At 39.0% G+C, this 17,150-nt stretch overlaps 2 protein-coding genes across 11 annotated transcripts in view; one reads left to right on the forward strand and one right to left on the reverse strand.

Moving 5' to 3' along the window:
• LOC103354871 (calcium/calmodulin-dependent protein kinase type II delta 2 chain) overlaps nucleotides 1-5,390 on the forward strand; it is a 44,366-nt gene extending 38,976 nt beyond the window's left edge. For all 7 annotated transcript variants that reach the window (XM_008278441.1, XM_008278443.1, XM_008278446.1 and 4 more), the window contains one exon: nucleotides 3,461-5,390. In XM_008278441.1, coding sequence (XP_008276663.1) covers nucleotides 3,461-3,464 — 4 coding nt within the window. In that variant the 3' untranslated portion in view covers nucleotides 3,465-5,390. The remainder of the gene's footprint in view (nucleotides 1-3,460) is intronic.
• A 1,909-nt stretch (nucleotides 5,391-7,299) lies between these two features.
• Nucleotides 7,300-16,189, reverse strand: LOC103354875 (ankyrin-2-like). Of its 4 annotated transcripts, none has more exons than XM_008278453.1 (8): nucleotides 16,123-16,189; nucleotides 13,265-15,001; nucleotides 12,681-12,770; nucleotides 12,203-12,286; nucleotides 11,815-11,979; nucleotides 11,510-11,683; nucleotides 11,183-11,274; nucleotides 7,300-9,340 (listed from the first exon to the last, which is right to left on the reverse strand). In XM_008278453.1, exons 1-8 carry the CDS (start codon nucleotides 16,171-16,173, stop codon nucleotides 9,127-9,129), a joined length of 2,607 nt encoding a protein of 868 aa, XP_008276675.1. In that variant the 5' UTR covers nucleotides 16,174-16,189; the 3' UTR covers nucleotides 7,300-9,126. The 4 variants fall into 4 exon arrangements, with proteins under 4 accessions (XP_008276675.1, XP_008276679.1, XP_008276677.1 ...); XM_008278457.1 differs by lacking the exon at nucleotides 16,123-16,189 and having other exon boundaries at nucleotides 13,265-13,566; nucleotides 13,668-13,777; XM_008278455.1 differs by lacking the exon at nucleotides 12,681-12,770.
• Nucleotides 16,190-17,150: the final 961 nt, after the last annotated feature.

Raw genomic sequence — 17,150 nt, forward strand, 5'->3', positions numbered from 1 at the left:
GCATTTAGAACTTGTTCAAAGAAATGAGAAACTGCTTTTTTGATTTGGACAAGTGACACAATGATGTGAAGATTGAACAATTAGTTTTGAGAATTTCAATTCTGATCTGAGAAATGAACTGAAGCGACTGAGAAAAACTGTAAATGAAGTCAATGCTCTGCTCCTTCTGGACAAAATATACGTTACGTTTTGTAAAAGTCTCCTTATCTTCCTTTGCTGCACTTGACTCGCTAACTGTATATCGTACTTGTCTAGTTTGCTGTCACTTACTCTGCAGCCGCGGAGTCACAAGAAGCTTGTCTAGGATCATGAGCCCCCCCTGCCATGAGGCAAGAGAACTGCCTGCCTCACCTAGAACCTCTTCTCAGCCGTTTATGATCGCTCAGCACGGTGATGTTCGATATCACCGATTTCCTTTCCGATCCAATACTGAGTAAAATTCAGGCTGGTTTCGGCGATACCGATTTGATACCGATACTTTGTGCAAAAACACCTAATGTGTCTGGTAAATCTAAAAAACACGGAGTGTATTTCAAATCCTAGATTCATAATTATACAATACATCAAAGTAACTTATTTAAACTAAGAAGTATATTGAGGTAGCGGCCTTATTTATAATATAGCCGAGCCAATACAACAACAGAAAAACCAGACATAGGACATAAATAATAAATGGCACAATAATTGCACCAGTTGGTCAATACCGACATTTTAAAATATTCATTTAACAGTTACAGCAAATTGGACTGATTGTAAATAATAATAGGTATGTTTTATAGATAAAATGTTATTTTTTATCCATCTTTTGTAGTATATATATGTTTCTCAGTTCACCATGGCTGTTTTATCGCAATTGCTCGGTATAGTTTCATGACACCTAGTCTATGTAATCCACTTTAAATGATCAATTCTTTAGGAAACCTCACCTGAATAAATCTAGGCTTTTTTTTGCCAATGTGAAATTATCTCAGTGATACACATATTATTACTCCAAGCTGAACTCATGCAGCTATTTGTTGAAGCATGTATTTATTTCGTTGCTTATTTCATAACTATATTTATTAATTTGAACAACGAACTCCAACAGCAACAGTGCTTAATGCTGCTTAAAGCTCCACATGTCCTCCCTCTGTACCTGGATAGTGCTGCCTGCAGCGGAAGAAAAAGTAGTTCCCACCAACCGCATGTCATTTAGACAAGATCTCAATCATGTAGTTACTTGCCACTGTGCTCCTGGTAATGATATACATTACCTCACATGACTGAAGTATCGATATTTTGATTTGAGAACCGATTTGAGAACATAAAGATCTGGTATCAGAAGCATCAATATTTCAGTATCGATCCGCACATCACTACTCGACACACGAAACACGTTACACACGTACAGTTGGTAACAAAAAAACACTGTATATTGTTATATACATCAGCTGAACTATGGAAAATCACTTCATATATTAAATGTGTTTGAACTGTTTTATTGGCGACATATAGACAGCAGCACGCTGTCACTGCATGGCAACCATCGCAGTTAGCGAGGGATTGTGCAATCCAAGGTGAGGCTCAGCTTGCTGCTGCCTCACCGGCTTCTCTTCCAAGCATTTGAATGGGCAACTGTGAAAATTCAGCCATTTTGAATTTTAAAAAAAGTCATCAAAAGTGGTGAGGTTAAATGAAAAAAAAACAAAAAAAAAACTTTATAGGACAAATCACTGGATAAATATAACTATTTAAATTATTTTATCATTATATATTTTTTTTCTTTCCGTGATGCCTCCCCTGACCGCACGTCACTGGCCTAAATGTTGTGTGGGATGAGACTATTCAACAGAGACCCATTATAATACATTTTGATCAACATGACATAAGCAATAGATAATGTAGGAAACAGCAGAGGATTGCACATAATCATTTGCATGCATGTACCAAAGCATTTAGAACTTGTTCAAAGAAATGAGAAACTGCTTTTTTGATTTGGACAAGTTACACAATGATGTGAAGACTGAACAAGTAGTTTTGAGAATTTCAGTTGTTCAAAATTTCCAAAACTGTAATAGGAGAGAGACTTTAAGCTTCCTCGACTTCTTAATGTTAACATGTAGTCACAGTGCTATTATTAGCCCTTGACAGCTCCACTGGTCCAGTGTAGAGAAGTGACAATGTGACAGAAACGGGTGGCAAGATGGCTGGTAGGTTGAACTGTAGGCCACAGCCACTTTTTATGTGCACTATTGCATATGAAATATCACAGAAGCAGTACGCAGAATATGAAAAACCAAGCCAGCACAGTATTTTATTAGTATTTAAAACAGAAACATAAAATATTAATGTTGAATTTAAATGTTTACATTGAAATCAACCTTTTTTTTTTTTTTTTACGAGTTCAAGATCTGTTTTGATTGCAATGATCCTTCTGCTGGGTGAGAAATGACACAGTATCGGTGGCAAAGCTGAGCTGTTAGATTCAGGGCATTTTCTTTCCTGATTCAGTTGCTGAGTAAATGTAACACTCCTTTATAATTAGAGTCAAAATAAGTGCAACAAGCTTGACAACATGTGCAACGCTACAGTTTCTGTAGCCACGCCCGGGTAAGAAATCACCTGTCACCACTGCTTCTGGGCACACCTCACCATCAGTGAATGATTAAACCTTCAGTGGGCTTAAAACCAGAGTGGCCAGGGAATTTCTGCGTTTTGTTGCAGTTACTCTAACGGAAATTACAGTTTGCTAACTCCCTTAATTATTCTCCCTTCCAAGCTTTCCAGTCTATGGGAAAACATTACCCACCCAAATTCCTTCTAATCAGCTCTACTGAAACTGTTGATAGCAGATTTTTTTCTCTCCTGTGGTTAGTGGGAACTCCTATTAAAACTAAAATCTGTGAGTTGGCTGAAAACTCCATTTGGCTGTCTGAAATATATTTTGGGAGATTTTTGCCTTTTTCTTCGAGCAGTAGAGATAGACAGGAAACGGGGAAGAAGAATGGGGAGAGATCTGCAGTAAAGGGCCGTGAGCAGGAGTCGAATCAACCGCTGTGTCGGCCGTCGGGGAACTATAGCCCCTGTTCATGGGTCACACGCTCAACTAGGTGGGCTCCCATTTGGCTTTTTTAATGTCTCCTGCTGAGGCATTTTAAAACAAGTGCCCGTTAAGTGGTCTTAAATTTTCTCTTGATGGCATGCATGAAATAATGCTCCAAGTTCAGAGAGGTTAAAAAGATAATAGACACCAGATTGCCAAAAACCAGTGTGGGAGAACCGTGGGTGTGTAAGAACCCTAATAAATAAGCGATACAGTCGAACTGCATAATCATGCTTTTACAGTCACTGATCAAATCTGTGCTTTTTATGATATTATAGTCTTCATACATTCTGTGAAAAACAATCATACTGGTCTGATAAACATCTTAATGGTCTGTATAATTCACATTTTTGTTCTCTCTCTCTCTCTCTTTTGCAGTTAATGGAATATCAACCTGTGGTCACAAAAAAAAAAAAAAAAAAAGAAATCCCATCAGCAAATCTAGTGGTGCAGTCAACTAGCCAACCCACGACTGCCCGTTGACCCTTCTAAAAGGATACGACATCGCACAGGACACAAGTATTATTACATTTTACTGTTATGGCATTTTATTAATGGACATCATTCGAAACCACCACCGGGTGGCTGCACACCGTATTTGGACATTATGAAACAAGCATATTGAGAACATTTTTTTTTTCCCGTTTGTTTTTTAAGATGTTTTGGTATGCATTTTAAATATAAAATAGAGATGTTTAAAAATCTACTACTGTAACCTCTCCCAAAAATTAGTTATGTATTTTTATGTGTATTTATGTGTGTGCAATTCAAAAACATTTGGAAGAATCAGAATGTTAAAATTGAGCTTGCTTTAGTTCTGGTGATGTATATACATTGTGATTGTTAATTAAAAAAAACAAACAAACATTGAAATTGCTATTCTTGCTATCAGAGGACTTAAGAGTTTACGTAAAAATCCAGTTTATGAGCTACAATTTATGTTTGCTATGAGCTAAGTCATACTGTTTAAATTGTCAGATTTCAACCTATAGTACTAATTTAAATGTAAAGAAAAAGCAGAGCAGCTTACACTTTGCATTGAGATATGTTTGCCTTTATATCAGTGAAATAAGAGAATGTAGCATATATGTAATATAAGAAAATCCAAGACTATTGTGTAGTGCATGGTGGGGGGAGGGGGTTATTGTGAGTAAGATCATATGAAGCTATAATATCTTCTGTTTAATTTGTCGATCACTGACTTGTTTGCATTTGTTAATGTTGTGCATCAGTCCTGTCCCAAATGTTTCTGCTGTCCTCCAGTATCATGGAACTGTTGTAAAAACAATAACACTGTTATGGTTGACATCCAGCGCAATTATCAAACTCTCATATCCAAGAGGAGGAAGAATAAACTCCTGATTGCCGAAGCACCCCTTACATTTTGTATAAAAATGAGAAGAGAACAAGCTCATTTTTTCATAATGTTTGTACTTGTATTGTATGACTGTATGTAGGGTTTTTTTGTTGTCATTTTATTCTTGTCATACCAGTGTGTTACTTTGCCAGTTGAACAGAGAAGGGTGCAGATGATGAAGATGGAGCAAATGCACTAGTGTCTCTACTTTCAGTCAGGTCAAGTGTTCACCTGATGGTTGGACTGATAAGTCTGGAAGCGTCGCGAAAGCAGTGGATTGAAAAAAAAAATGTCAGAGGAGAGGATGGTAATCAAGAGTGACAGAGTCAAATGGGAGTTGGACTGTAAGAAACGTTGGGATGTCTTCCTCAGTGCTTCTGCCAGCCAGTGATCTCACCGCTGCAGGACAATGGCAGCGTCTTCTTCGTCGTCCCCGCCGTTTGCTCTTTTCAATTGGTCTGTCTCTTCTTTTTTAAGGGGGAAATATATGATAAACATTTCTTTTGACGAAACGTATGATGTCAATGCAATGCACCACTCCTTATATGGTGTGTACCTGTTGCCAGCATGGCAATGGATGGCTTAACATGTTTAAGAAATAAATAAATCAGCTAAAAGGTGTGATAATGAATGGCTATTAAGTTGTTTTGTGTTGCTGGTTGTTTTTTGTTGGTTTGTTTTTTAAAATACTGGGAAAAAAAATTGTCTTTTTTTTCAATTTATTACACTCTTTGAACACACATGCATTATATTTTGATGCAAAAGGAAGTGCTGTCATGTGAATGAAACTGTCACCACTTGGAAACACCAGTTGGACTTGTGAGTAAACTGGCTAGGTTGTACTTTCAGTAACATATTGTTCTCTATTGGACAGATAATTACCGTAATTATAATCTTGAGTCTAAAGTGAGTTTCTTGTGTATACAAAGACATTAAAAGAGTTAAGCACAAGGACTGGTTTGTCAGTTGACTCCTACATTTCAGTTTAATTTTCTGAATTAGTGGAGACATCTTGTGGACACCAGTAGAAGCTACAGACTGTAGGATGAGCTCATCTGTACAGTAAAAGCAACAAGAGGTCACTAGACAACTACATCTTTAAATTACCATGTAAGGGTCTAAGTAGAGTAAATAAAGTTAGATGCTATTTCCCCTGGTAGTGTGGAGGTCCAGAGTGTTAAATAAGCAGGTCAAGCTTAAATAACCCTTGCTGAGGACTTGTTGATCTGGTCCCACCAGACTGGCTGTGAGGAAGTTCTTGCATTGACCTGGTTTGTGGTGGCAATAAGATGAACAGTGAAACATGTGACTTGGCATGAAATGTTTAGTACGCAAAAATATAAATGCAGCATGTAGTATTTCATTAACTTCTATCTATTCTTTTTAATGTAGGGGAATAAGTATTTGGTGATCCAACACATGGCATCTCTACAACAGAATGGACATCATGAAACAACTGAGTATACGCTGTGTTACAAATAATAAGAGAGTAAGGCCAGGATTCACAAGTCAGTGATGCACTACACATCTGTGACACATGCAGTTAATGAGGTTGTTTATTCCGGCTCACAGAATGTTATCCCACTATCCTGAAGGGCTTGGTGAAGGTGACAGACATTTTGGGAGACAGGCTCCATCCTCAGCATCATGATGCATTCTGTCCGTCGTACCAGGCTGTCTGAAACAATTTCTCTGACAACGCATGGTCAAAGTGTGGATATTCTAGTATCTGGCTACAACTCTGACATGCCAGCATCCAGCAGGCCAACAGCCTGTTCCCATCTTTCTTTTGTCATCTGTAACAGCAGGTCATTTTCACAAAGCTGCATTTTAATGAGGTCTTTAATAGCGGCTGGTCAAAGGAGTGTCTGTGTGCTGGTCACACCGTCTGATCATTGTCCTTCAAAGACACACCTGACTGGGGTGCGGATTATCTCAGCGGCCGAGAATTTGTCTTCAGTTAAATGGCTCAAAAGCTTTTTGTGCACAACTGACTAAATGTTATCCTTTTTTGAATGAGAGCAATAAAAATTTGATTTTTAGCTTTTTCTCCAAGACAGGAGACAGTTTGCTTGATACACACACACATCCATCCATTTTCTATACACCGCTTAATCCTCACTAGGGTCGCGGGGGTGCTGGAGCCTATCCCAGCTGACTTAGGGTGAAGGCAGGGGACACCCTGGACAGGTCACCAGTCTATCACGGCTACATTTAGAGACAGACAACCAAGCACACTCACATTCACACCTATGGACAACTTAGAATCACCAATTAACCTCAACAGGTTTTTGGACTGTGTGGGAGGAAGTCGGAGAACCCGGAGAACCCACGCTGCACGGGGAGAACATGCAAACTCCACGCAGAAAGATTCCGGTGCCCCCACCAGGACGCGAACTGGCAACCTTCTTGCTGCGAGGCAACAGTGCTACCCAACTGCGCCACCCTGCAGCCCACACACACACATATGTGTGTATTTTTTCAGTGTATCATAATATAGTCTTGATTCTAATTTAAAACTGTCAACTGCAAAATATAATTACATTCATTCAATTTTATTATAAATTTAGTTATATTTTGAAACTAACATTTTCAGACTGTGTTTAAATGGAATCTACGGCTGAAATGCCTCCTGGCCTGCTCCTGATGCACAGCAGGGGGCAGCACAAAGTCCATTCAGATCCGAAAGGAAAGGCCTTCTAATTTCCAGGCTAACAGAACAGTAAGTCGATTAAGGACTAAAAACATTAACTTCATGCTTTCGGTGTTTTTTAAATACAGTATAGCAGTGATGGTATTGAAAACTGGCAAGTAACTGACAAATCTGCAATTTCACAAGATGCAACCAGATGCAACACTGTACATTTGTAGACTTTTATTCTCTATCAGCCATAGATACACTGCAGCCATTTTGTTTTTGTTTTTTTGAATTTTGATACAGTAATACATGCCCTTATAGATATTTATATATGCACTGTATATGTATATAACTGTCATCATCACAGAAAAGGGATGCTGTTTCTTCAAATTAAAAGCATACCTGTCACAGTGAACTTCCACTAAATTTGCATTTTACATATTTCTAAATCACAAAGTAAACAGTGATAGTGAAATAAATACATTACATGTTGTAGATACATATAGTAGCGATGCTCAGAGCTGTGGATAATCATATGTTTAAGCTCTCAACTTGCCTCGTGTGTCCGTGTATTATTATCTTGTATTTATCATCTGTTCCTTCGAAATGAGACAATCATTGTGGCAAAGATATACTGTACCTCTGTACCTGTGCACAAAAAAGCATGGAGGTGTCCCCTCCCGACATTCAGGAGTGCAACTGCAGTTTGTGTGTAAAATAAACATTTCTTTTGTTTTGCTGACAGAAACTGGCACAGACTCATTCATTCACCACAACATCTGGTTGAAAAGATAAACTGATTAAGTTTTACATTAAATAAAACAATTCCGCAAAATGTCATTTCAGAAATATGTCTCTAGAACAGCTGTGATGATTTTGTACCCCGTTGGCAAATTCTGGAGGATTTCCCATTAAATCAAAGCTTAAATAAGTTCTATATACTAACGTGAACTAAACCAAAAATCAAAAATAAATTCTAAAATATGACATCTTCAAACAACAGAATTTAAAATCACTCAATAATCTCTTCAAACCAGCGGTCAATGCAGTATCAACACATTCTCAGACATACACTACCTACAATCTAGTCTCACCTACACAGTCACCATCCACACAATATGAGTCAAGATCCACAATTTAAGAGAAAAAGCCAGAACAAAAAAAGAGTTAAACATAATTACAAAGAAAGAAAGACACATAGAGAAAGAGGGGAAAGAAAGGCGGAAGGACAATCCATAGAACAACAAAGCAGTCAAAGCTAGGACAAACTGACAGATGTTGATTAGTCATGCCTGTTCTACTTCACATGAGTGATTATTAATTCCTAGGCTACAGATGTCAGTAATGTTTTAGATTATAGATAATATATCATTTCCAAAGACAGATTACACATAGTCTACACGAAACACAACAGCAGCAGTTAAATTCAGTGTCGATACAGTCTGATTTTTCTGTTTGTGACATCTTGACCACCTGAATCCAAAAAAGCAGAGAGGCAAGTACAGTGAGTGAGAGTTTTTTTTTTTTTTTCATTTGTTTCAGAAAGAAATATCTGAGAAGCTCTAGTTGTGAGAGGCAGTGCAATGTGAAATATTGTCTTTCAGTCCAAGCACCTACTCAGAGAGCAGTACCATTATTTTGTAGGTAAAGTGTTCTTTACCTTCAGGAGGTTTGTGAGCTAGTTGATGTGAATAGTGTTTCTTTGTTTCCTTTTTTTTGTTGTAGTTGTTGCTCTACCACAGGATCAAGACAAAAGTATCAGACATGGAAAGTAAAGTGAATCAGGAAAACAACAGAAGGCTTTCTTTGGTCACAAAAAAGGCAAAACAACATCAGAACATGAAAAGAAAATCATGAGTACAATATAACCAGCCAGGGAAGAAAACTCTGTGAACAAAAGGTCATCTTCCAAGGACCTAAATGGGAAGACCGTGGTAGCTTTGAGGTGCCGTGGTGCACACTGGGATTGCATGGGGCTAATGCATAGGATTAGCAGGGACTTTAGCATGGGCAGAGCCAGGGAGCAGGGGGAGAGTGTCACTCATTCTTCTACTCTTCCTCCTCCCCTTCTTCGCCGTCCTCATCACTGTCCCCCTTTTCTTCGTCGTAGTAGCGGTGAAAGAGCTGGTGGAGATGCTGCTGGAGATCACGAGGTTTTGACCCTTTTCCGGGGTTGTCCACTTGCCCTAGAAGGACCTGTTCGTGCTGCCCAGCTCCCTTCACCACTGTTCGTCTGAGGGTGCGACCTTTACGCATGTGGGCCCTGGACATGGGATTGAATCGGAGAGAAACAGTTCAATATCTTTAAAAAAAAAACAACAACAAAAAAACACCTGCAGCTCTGTTTAAAATTAATGAAAGAAATCACACAAGTAATATCATGCTTTGTAAATCCTGCGTTCACTTCCAATCACATGCACAGCTACTTTACAGCTACTTTTTACTTGCAGAAGCCAAAAGATTATGTTATAAAAGTGGGAATGCAAAGGCTACTGCAAACTTCTCAAAGCATGATGCAAAAAAATCTCAACAGAATGTAATAAATGATTTATTAATAATGATATGAAGTTCAGCTCTTTTCAAAAAGCCGGCTCTTGTGTCACGGCTCCCAAAGAAGAGCCGGCTCTTTCCGCTCCTTAATGGCTCTTAATTTATTATCATCTGAACCCTTATATTTTAGCTTAACTTAGCAAATATGAATGCTTTGTGTGTTGATAAACCCTTCTGAATTTAGTGTTATTATGAGAAGCCTTATAATGGCCTATGTTTGTGTATTTTTATCTTACAAAAGCAGGCATTCTCACTTTTGTTTCATATTTTAATCAAACTTTTAATCTAGGGCTGCAAGGTGGATCGGTGGTTAGCACCATTGCCTCGCAGCAAGAAGGTCACCGGTTCGCGTCTCGGTGAGGACACCCGGGATCTTTCTGCATGAAGTTTGCATGTTCTCCCTGTGCAGCGTGGGTTCTCTCCGGCTTCTCCGGCTTCCTCCCACACAGTCCAAACACATGTTGAGGTTAATTGGTGATTCTAAATTGTTCGTAGGTGTGAATGTGAGTGTGCTTGGTTGTCTGTCTCTAAGTGTAGCCCTGTGATGGACTGGTGAACTGTCCAGGGTGTCCCCTGCCTTCACCCTGAGTCAGTTGGGATAAGTCCAGTCCCCCGCGACCCTCGTGAGGATTAAGTGGTGTATAGATAATGGATGGATGGAAACTTTTAATCTTAATTTAACATGAAAACAAATGAACAAAACACTGCAAACAAACCCACAGAACAGAACCAAAACAGAAACAGAACAAAACTCAGTTCAAACACCAAACAGTATGTCCTTAGTGCAGGTTTGCATTCAAAAAAATTTAATGTCTCAGCTTGGCTGGGCTGATGAGGTTTCTCGTCTTGGTTAATATGTGTCCTGTTTTTGAGAAGATTCTCTCAGAGGGAACAGATGTTGCCATAATACACAGTCTCCCCTCCATCACCTTCACCAGATGGGGGAAGACTGAGGCCTTGGCCTGCCACCAGCTCAGTGGGTCTTCTGCTCTTTGGATGAGGGGCTCCTCAAGATAGCATCTCTATTATAACATCAGCTGTGGCACTAAATCCTCACATGTGACTGGCCACAAGGCCGCCATGCTGCCAATCAAAACAAAGTTCTGCCGTGAGCTGAGCTGAGCCACTGAGCAGCGTAAAAAAAAAAAAAGTCGGGAGCCGGCTCTCACTCGATGGGAGTTGGCTCTTCTAATTCACTTGCACATGACACATCACTATTTACTAAATCCACTAAACATTTGACAATAATAATTGAAAAAGTGCATGGAGCGGTTGGCCAGTTGTTTTATTCCTCACACTAAAAGCCATATATCAGACACTGGATTAAAAAAATATATGTTTCTCAAATAACAAAATTAGAAACTCAAATCTCGTTGGTACATTTTATGGTATACCTATGACTGAACAAGAACACAAACATGCCACTAGCAACAGCAATATTAGTGAACATTAAATATTAGTAAGCTTAATAAACACAAGGGATATTGTAAAAAAAATTACACTCAGACTACAACTAGCCTCACAACCAAACAGCTGCACTCCAGCAGACACACACCTCCTGACCACAGTTCCATCCTCTCTGACAGTCTCTCTTTCTACCACATGAGGGAGCTCTGTTCTGCTCAAACCACTTAAATAACCAAGTGCCTGGTGGCGTGAAGAGGAGAAAACAGCATCCACTTAATTTGGAATGATACAATTACGGTAACAGAAATCAAAGACATAGTACGTCTCCATATGATGCGCAGTCACTAGGATTGTAGCTGCAGTATGTTGATGGATATTTAAGCAATGCAATTATGTTTAAATGCATATATATTTATACAGGCTAAATCTGATAAATCTGGGTTAAAAAATAATGGTGACAGGCTTATCAACAAACCTGTTTGAAGTCGTCCTGGGCTGAGGGAAGGTCAGAGGCCAAGGACGGATCACCTCGGTGTGTCATTGTTCTTTCACCCTCCACCACTGTGGTCCTCTCCACGTTACTGACCTTACAAGCATCAGCTGCCTCCTGTCTCAACGATGAGAGACCCTCGTATTCAGCAAATGTTACCTAAGAACAGGTCATTAGTTCCTTAAATGATGCTTTACTATCAACAAATGTCACTGTGTTGGATATTTTCTATTAAAGAAAATTTTATGACTATGATAATGAATTAACACTTAAATTTTCAGAGTACTCACCTCTGTGTGGTCACCCTCACTCTTGAGTACAGTCCGTTTCACCACCTTGGAGTAACCGTCTCCCTCTGGCACAGTGACCAACCCTTGAGAAGCTCCTTCTGATGACACCTCTTCAAGCTCCACACCATCCGCAGACACACACTTGCGAATAACTTTACGGGTAACCTGAGCAAAGTATTTTGTTCAAAAATCAGCAGGTAATTATCTACATATTTTGATGCAAACATTTTCAAAACCTGGCCTGTTGGTGTCTGTAAAAATGAAGAAATTGAGCAACGGTGCAACAAAGAGCCTCTGGTATTGCTCTGCAATTACAGATTTAGTTTAATAAATTTCACTGGCTACTGTGTAATATGTACATGGGGGCTTGTATAGAATCTTATTTTACCTTTTTGACAACTATGTGTCCATTTTCATCCCTGTACTTTTCTTCTGTCACTGACTGAGCAGGGAGGTCGGCCATTTCATCAGCCTACAAGGGAAACAACATGAACGATGATCAGGAATGCAAACTTGAGTCAGAGTGATGCTCACGAGCTTCATTCTCCACTCAATGCATGTTAGAGAGAAAACAGAATGCAAAATTCGAGGTAGTAATTCACAAGAGAAGGGGGAACTTTGGGAAACAGGACACAAATTTGCATTTTTGGGGTTATGTTTGTCAAATAAACCAACAAAGAAGAGCCCACAGCAGCAGAAAACACCGTCAGCCATCTATGCAAATCAAGTGGCAGGTCGAATATTCTTCACACGTTTTCATCCATATGACTAAACACTGTTAGATGGTAGATGTTCTTCAACGTAGCCTGGTTAAGCCTAGTCACCATGCTAATTCACACCAACACTGATCAGACTACTTCAGATACCTGAATGACAACTCTTCTTCGTACTATTCTGGTGGTCACAAATTCATCATCGGAACTTTCTGATATTGATCCAAGCTCTGCGGTGATCTCCTGACCAAGCAATACAAATACCTTGAGATTTAATGATATATAAATATATATATATACAATATATGAATGCTACATTGCAGCAAAGCAAGCGATAGCCAGAGTGATATGGTGCACTATCCAATGTGTTGGATGTTACAAGGAATTTTCAGAGGTTACATTAGAAAGTGCAACATGGCAGTCTGTAATTTCAAAAAACATTTGGAAATGATACCATGCTTTTACTTAACTGAATGATAAATGTGCTTATTGATGATTTAAAAAAACAAACAAACAAACATGTAGCCTATGTTATCACTGTGAGTGACATGCTAATTTAGGATTTGTTAAATATGAAATTAAATAAAATGAGGACTATAAAGGGTTTTAGATCCCATTCATGTGGCCACAGGGTTAGCAGTCATTCCTCTCTGAAGCAAATGTAAAATTTAGTTAAGCTCAGCTCTGGGAAAAACTTGCAGGTTTTTTTTTTTTTTTTTTAACAAATCTCATCTTACCCTTATCAGAGATTTATCAGTATCAGCATATGCTCCAATTTCACAGACAGGAGGCGGTTGTGAAGATTCACACAAGGTGAATTCTTCATCTGATGCTTCTGAATAGTGTAGTAACTCTTGACTCTCTTCATGGACATGATGAAGAGGCTTGTGAGCAAAAGGAGCATCTTCGTAATCTTCGCTCCCAGAAGACAACAGCACTTTTCGATTCGTCTTTTCCGGCACTCTAGGATGACTGACCCGATCCTGGGGCTGGCCTCCACTTGACCAAGCCTTCGACTCAGGTTCATCAAGCTCAGGCTCTGAGAAATCAGAGGCACCTTGTTTGCAGTCAAAGTAAGGCTCTGGGTCAGAATATTGACAGGTTGGGCTGTCTGCACCGCTATGTGCTACCTCTGCGTACCCAGGCGGGATGCTGTACTCCTCATCAGAGGTCGAAGAAGTCAGCTCAGTTTTGGGTTTGTCTGGAGTGGACTGAGAGTCAAAACATTCATAGTCTACTGGAGTCAGCGAGTCTTCTGAATGCGGTCCACTGGTCCTTGGCCTATCCTCATCTGAAGATGTCTCCAAATTGCCTGAGGAGGAGTACGGCATCAATTCCTCAAAGCTGAAATGCCTTGCAGATGTAACTGTCTCAGGAGTTAAATCAGAAATAGACTGAGAAGAAATATCTTCACTGTGAGTGGTTTCCACAGAGCTTGCTTTTCCTAAATATGGAAGTTTATCTGGGACACTCTGTGATGATTTTTCTTCTGTCAAACTCTTTAAATCATTAGATGGTGTAGGCGATTCGTGTTCTTCTTGACTTTGAAGAATGTCAGTTGTAGAGTCCTCCCAACAAAGACTAGTTAGATTTTTCTCTGGTATGTCAGACTGACTCTTTGCAGCTCCCGAAGGAAGTGTCTCAGTGGCATGTCCAGCAGTTACGCTGGGCTGGAATATGTCCTCATGAACAGTTTGGTTCAATGATGGCTTCATTTCTTCACATAGTATTTGCGAAGATTCTGGGACTGGAAAGGACTCAGTTGGCGATACAGGATTGTCTTTATGAATACCAGTGTCAGATGGTACACTTGTCTCAGAAGTTATATCACAACTGACTGCCACCACTTCAGGTTCAGTTTGACGGAAATATGCCGGCTGTGTGACTGCTATATTTGTATGGGTATCTTCTGCAAGCTGTACAACAGATGACACACTGGCTCTAAAAGATTCTGTAGGACATTGATCTTCAAACGCAGCATCTTCAGAATCATAGATTTGAGCAACTTCAGCACGATCATCAGAGAATTCTGATGGTGGGTCCAGTGTTTCTGGTCTAAACTTAAGTTTCATCTCCTCAAGATCTGACAGAAGCTGGTCAAGCTGCGGGGACCCAGACTCTGATGGTGTTGGCGTGGACTCTGAGGACATGATGGTGAGAACATCTGGATCGTCTTGAGCAGTTTGACAGAGTGAGTCCTGGGTCATTGAGCTTGGTTTAGGTATAACAGAATCTTCACTTTTTTTAAGGAATGAGAGCTGTTTATCTTTTTCCTGTGATGACTTACTTGGATAATGTGTTTTACCTATGTCAGAGGTATCTGAAAGAGGTAATTCTAGTTTTTCAGTAGAAAGTGTGTCTGAATCATGTGCCAAGGATGGTGTCTCAGGTAGAATGACCTGACTCTGTTCTAAATCAACATTTTTTTGTTCAGGAGACTGTGAAATATTTGTCTTGGAAGATGCAGTTGATACCTGAAAGAAATGATACAATGGAGTGGGGAAACAAATTACAAATGATTATCATTTATGGTTTCTTTGTTGATGAAATGAAGACTCAAATGAAACATGCATTTGTCAAGGACAGGCTGTTGTTCTAATTAAGAGAGCAGTATCTCTAAAGATGAAATTCAATTGTAGCCCACATGCATGTCGGTCATAATTATCAACATATTATTTATGTTAATAACATCAGTTTAGGAGACAACATATCATTTACACAATATGCAGTATAGAGGGTCACAAATTAATTTAAGTGAAAATCAGGATGTCGTGTAACATTAAAGTGGAAACTCATTTTAAGTAAATGGTTGCTGCCTGTCTAAATGTAAAGCCAGAAAGCATTTTACTTCCCATGAAATGCAAGATTCGGCAGGTTATAGTATTTCTCACAGTCAAATGATACTGTTTCCTGCATTTCTGCTCCCTCCCCCAAAACGTAAATAATACTGCTTTCACAGCGAAAAACTATGACTGACTGACATATAACTTCAATAACACAATTACAGGCAGAATATTGGAGGAGGGCAGCAGTGGAAAGCAGTATCTTGCTATATTCATGCAATTATACCATCACATTTAATTTAGCAACTGAACTCAATTCTAAATTGACCTCATCTCTGCCACTGGGACACAGTCATTGAACATTACAGGTGCCAATAGGGTGGTATGTCTATGTAATCCTTTTTTTAAATGTTTGTTATAAAAGCAGTGGGAGTATGGGCCTTGCAAACAAGAGGACAAATATAGCAAACCATACATGCCTCTAGCTGTGGCAAATTTAGACTTTTATGGTTCTTTGGTGAAAATCTAAATAGTGCTTTGAAACTGAGAGTACAATATAACTGAGAAATAAAACATAAAAAAGGCTTATGTTACGAAGATAGGCTCATGGTAATTTACATTAGTTTTACTTCGCTTAAAGATCAGTTCGTCTGCTTGAATGCAAACATGCCACAGCAAGACAGTAAAGCCTTTGTTTGTTATTCGTGCTTGAGGAATAGTTCTACTAAATACACACTTTATGTATTGCCATATTCATTACTTTTGAAGCCAACACCACATTCACTGATATGCAATAGCTTGTGCTGTCTTACCGACACCAAGGAATTTTTTCTCTTGTCCTTGCTCATGGATTTTCTTTTCATGTTCTTGGGAAAACAAATCTTGGGTGTGCGTCATCTTTAATTGTGATTCAGGATCTGTCCATTTATGTTCATACACGAGTGGTCTTCATATCTTCGATTCTTTGTTTTGAGTTTGTTCATAGAAAGCCTCCTCCAGTAAGACAGCATAATTAAATTGATCTTTTTTTCACAGATGGCTTGTGACTCAACTCTGTAAAATTGGCTAATGATGTATGGTTTGACCTGACCTAGTCTTGATTCATTGGTGTCCAAGGTAAACGCCTGACAAAAGAACAAAAAAACAAGCAAAAAAAAAAAAAAACAAAAAAAAGGCTGAAGTTCTGATAGCGATTTTTTTCAAAAATAATCAAACTCTCATACTGACTTAAGAATTTGAGGGATAGACAGTCAATAATCGGGGAATGATGGTGAATATTTATGATCTAAAGGAAAATTCTGAAGGATAAATGAAATTAATTGTCAAACATAATTGGAAATCTAGTCTGATCTCATCAAAACAAAGCATAAAAACATAAATAATTATAATCTCTCCAGCAAGGGAAAAATATATTTTGTGATTTCCCAATGTTTTGTGAGACTCCTGGTCAATGACTACGTGTTGAACGTTGAAGAAAAAAAATATGAATCCATCAACCAGATCCACTGGTTTAGCTCAGTGGTTACTTCAGAACAAATCGCCTTTGCCCTAAGTTGGCTGGGATAGGCTCCAGCTCGCCCGCGACCCTAGCGAGGATTAAGCGGTGCATAGGTAATGGATGGATGGATGGATCAACTAGGTGTAATATCTCAGGTGATGTTAGAATGGACTCCAACATCAAAGTACACTCATTAAATTGAATTGATTAAAGAAATGTTGGTCTAGTGTCAACCTTTTTAAACAGTGCTGTGACATGCAATTACTGATGAAAGAACAACAGTGACAGCATATTTCAAGACAGAAACTCATCTTTTTCAGAGAATAATGAGATGTGAAAACT

This window comes from Stegastes partitus, unplaced genomic scaffold (genome assembly GCF_000690725.1).
Source record: "Stegastes partitus isolate 25-593 unplaced genomic scaffold, Stegastes_partitus-1.0.2 Scaffold123, whole genome shotgun sequence".
Lineage (NCBI taxonomy): Eukaryota > Metazoa > Chordata > Actinopteri > Pomacentridae > Stegastes > Stegastes partitus.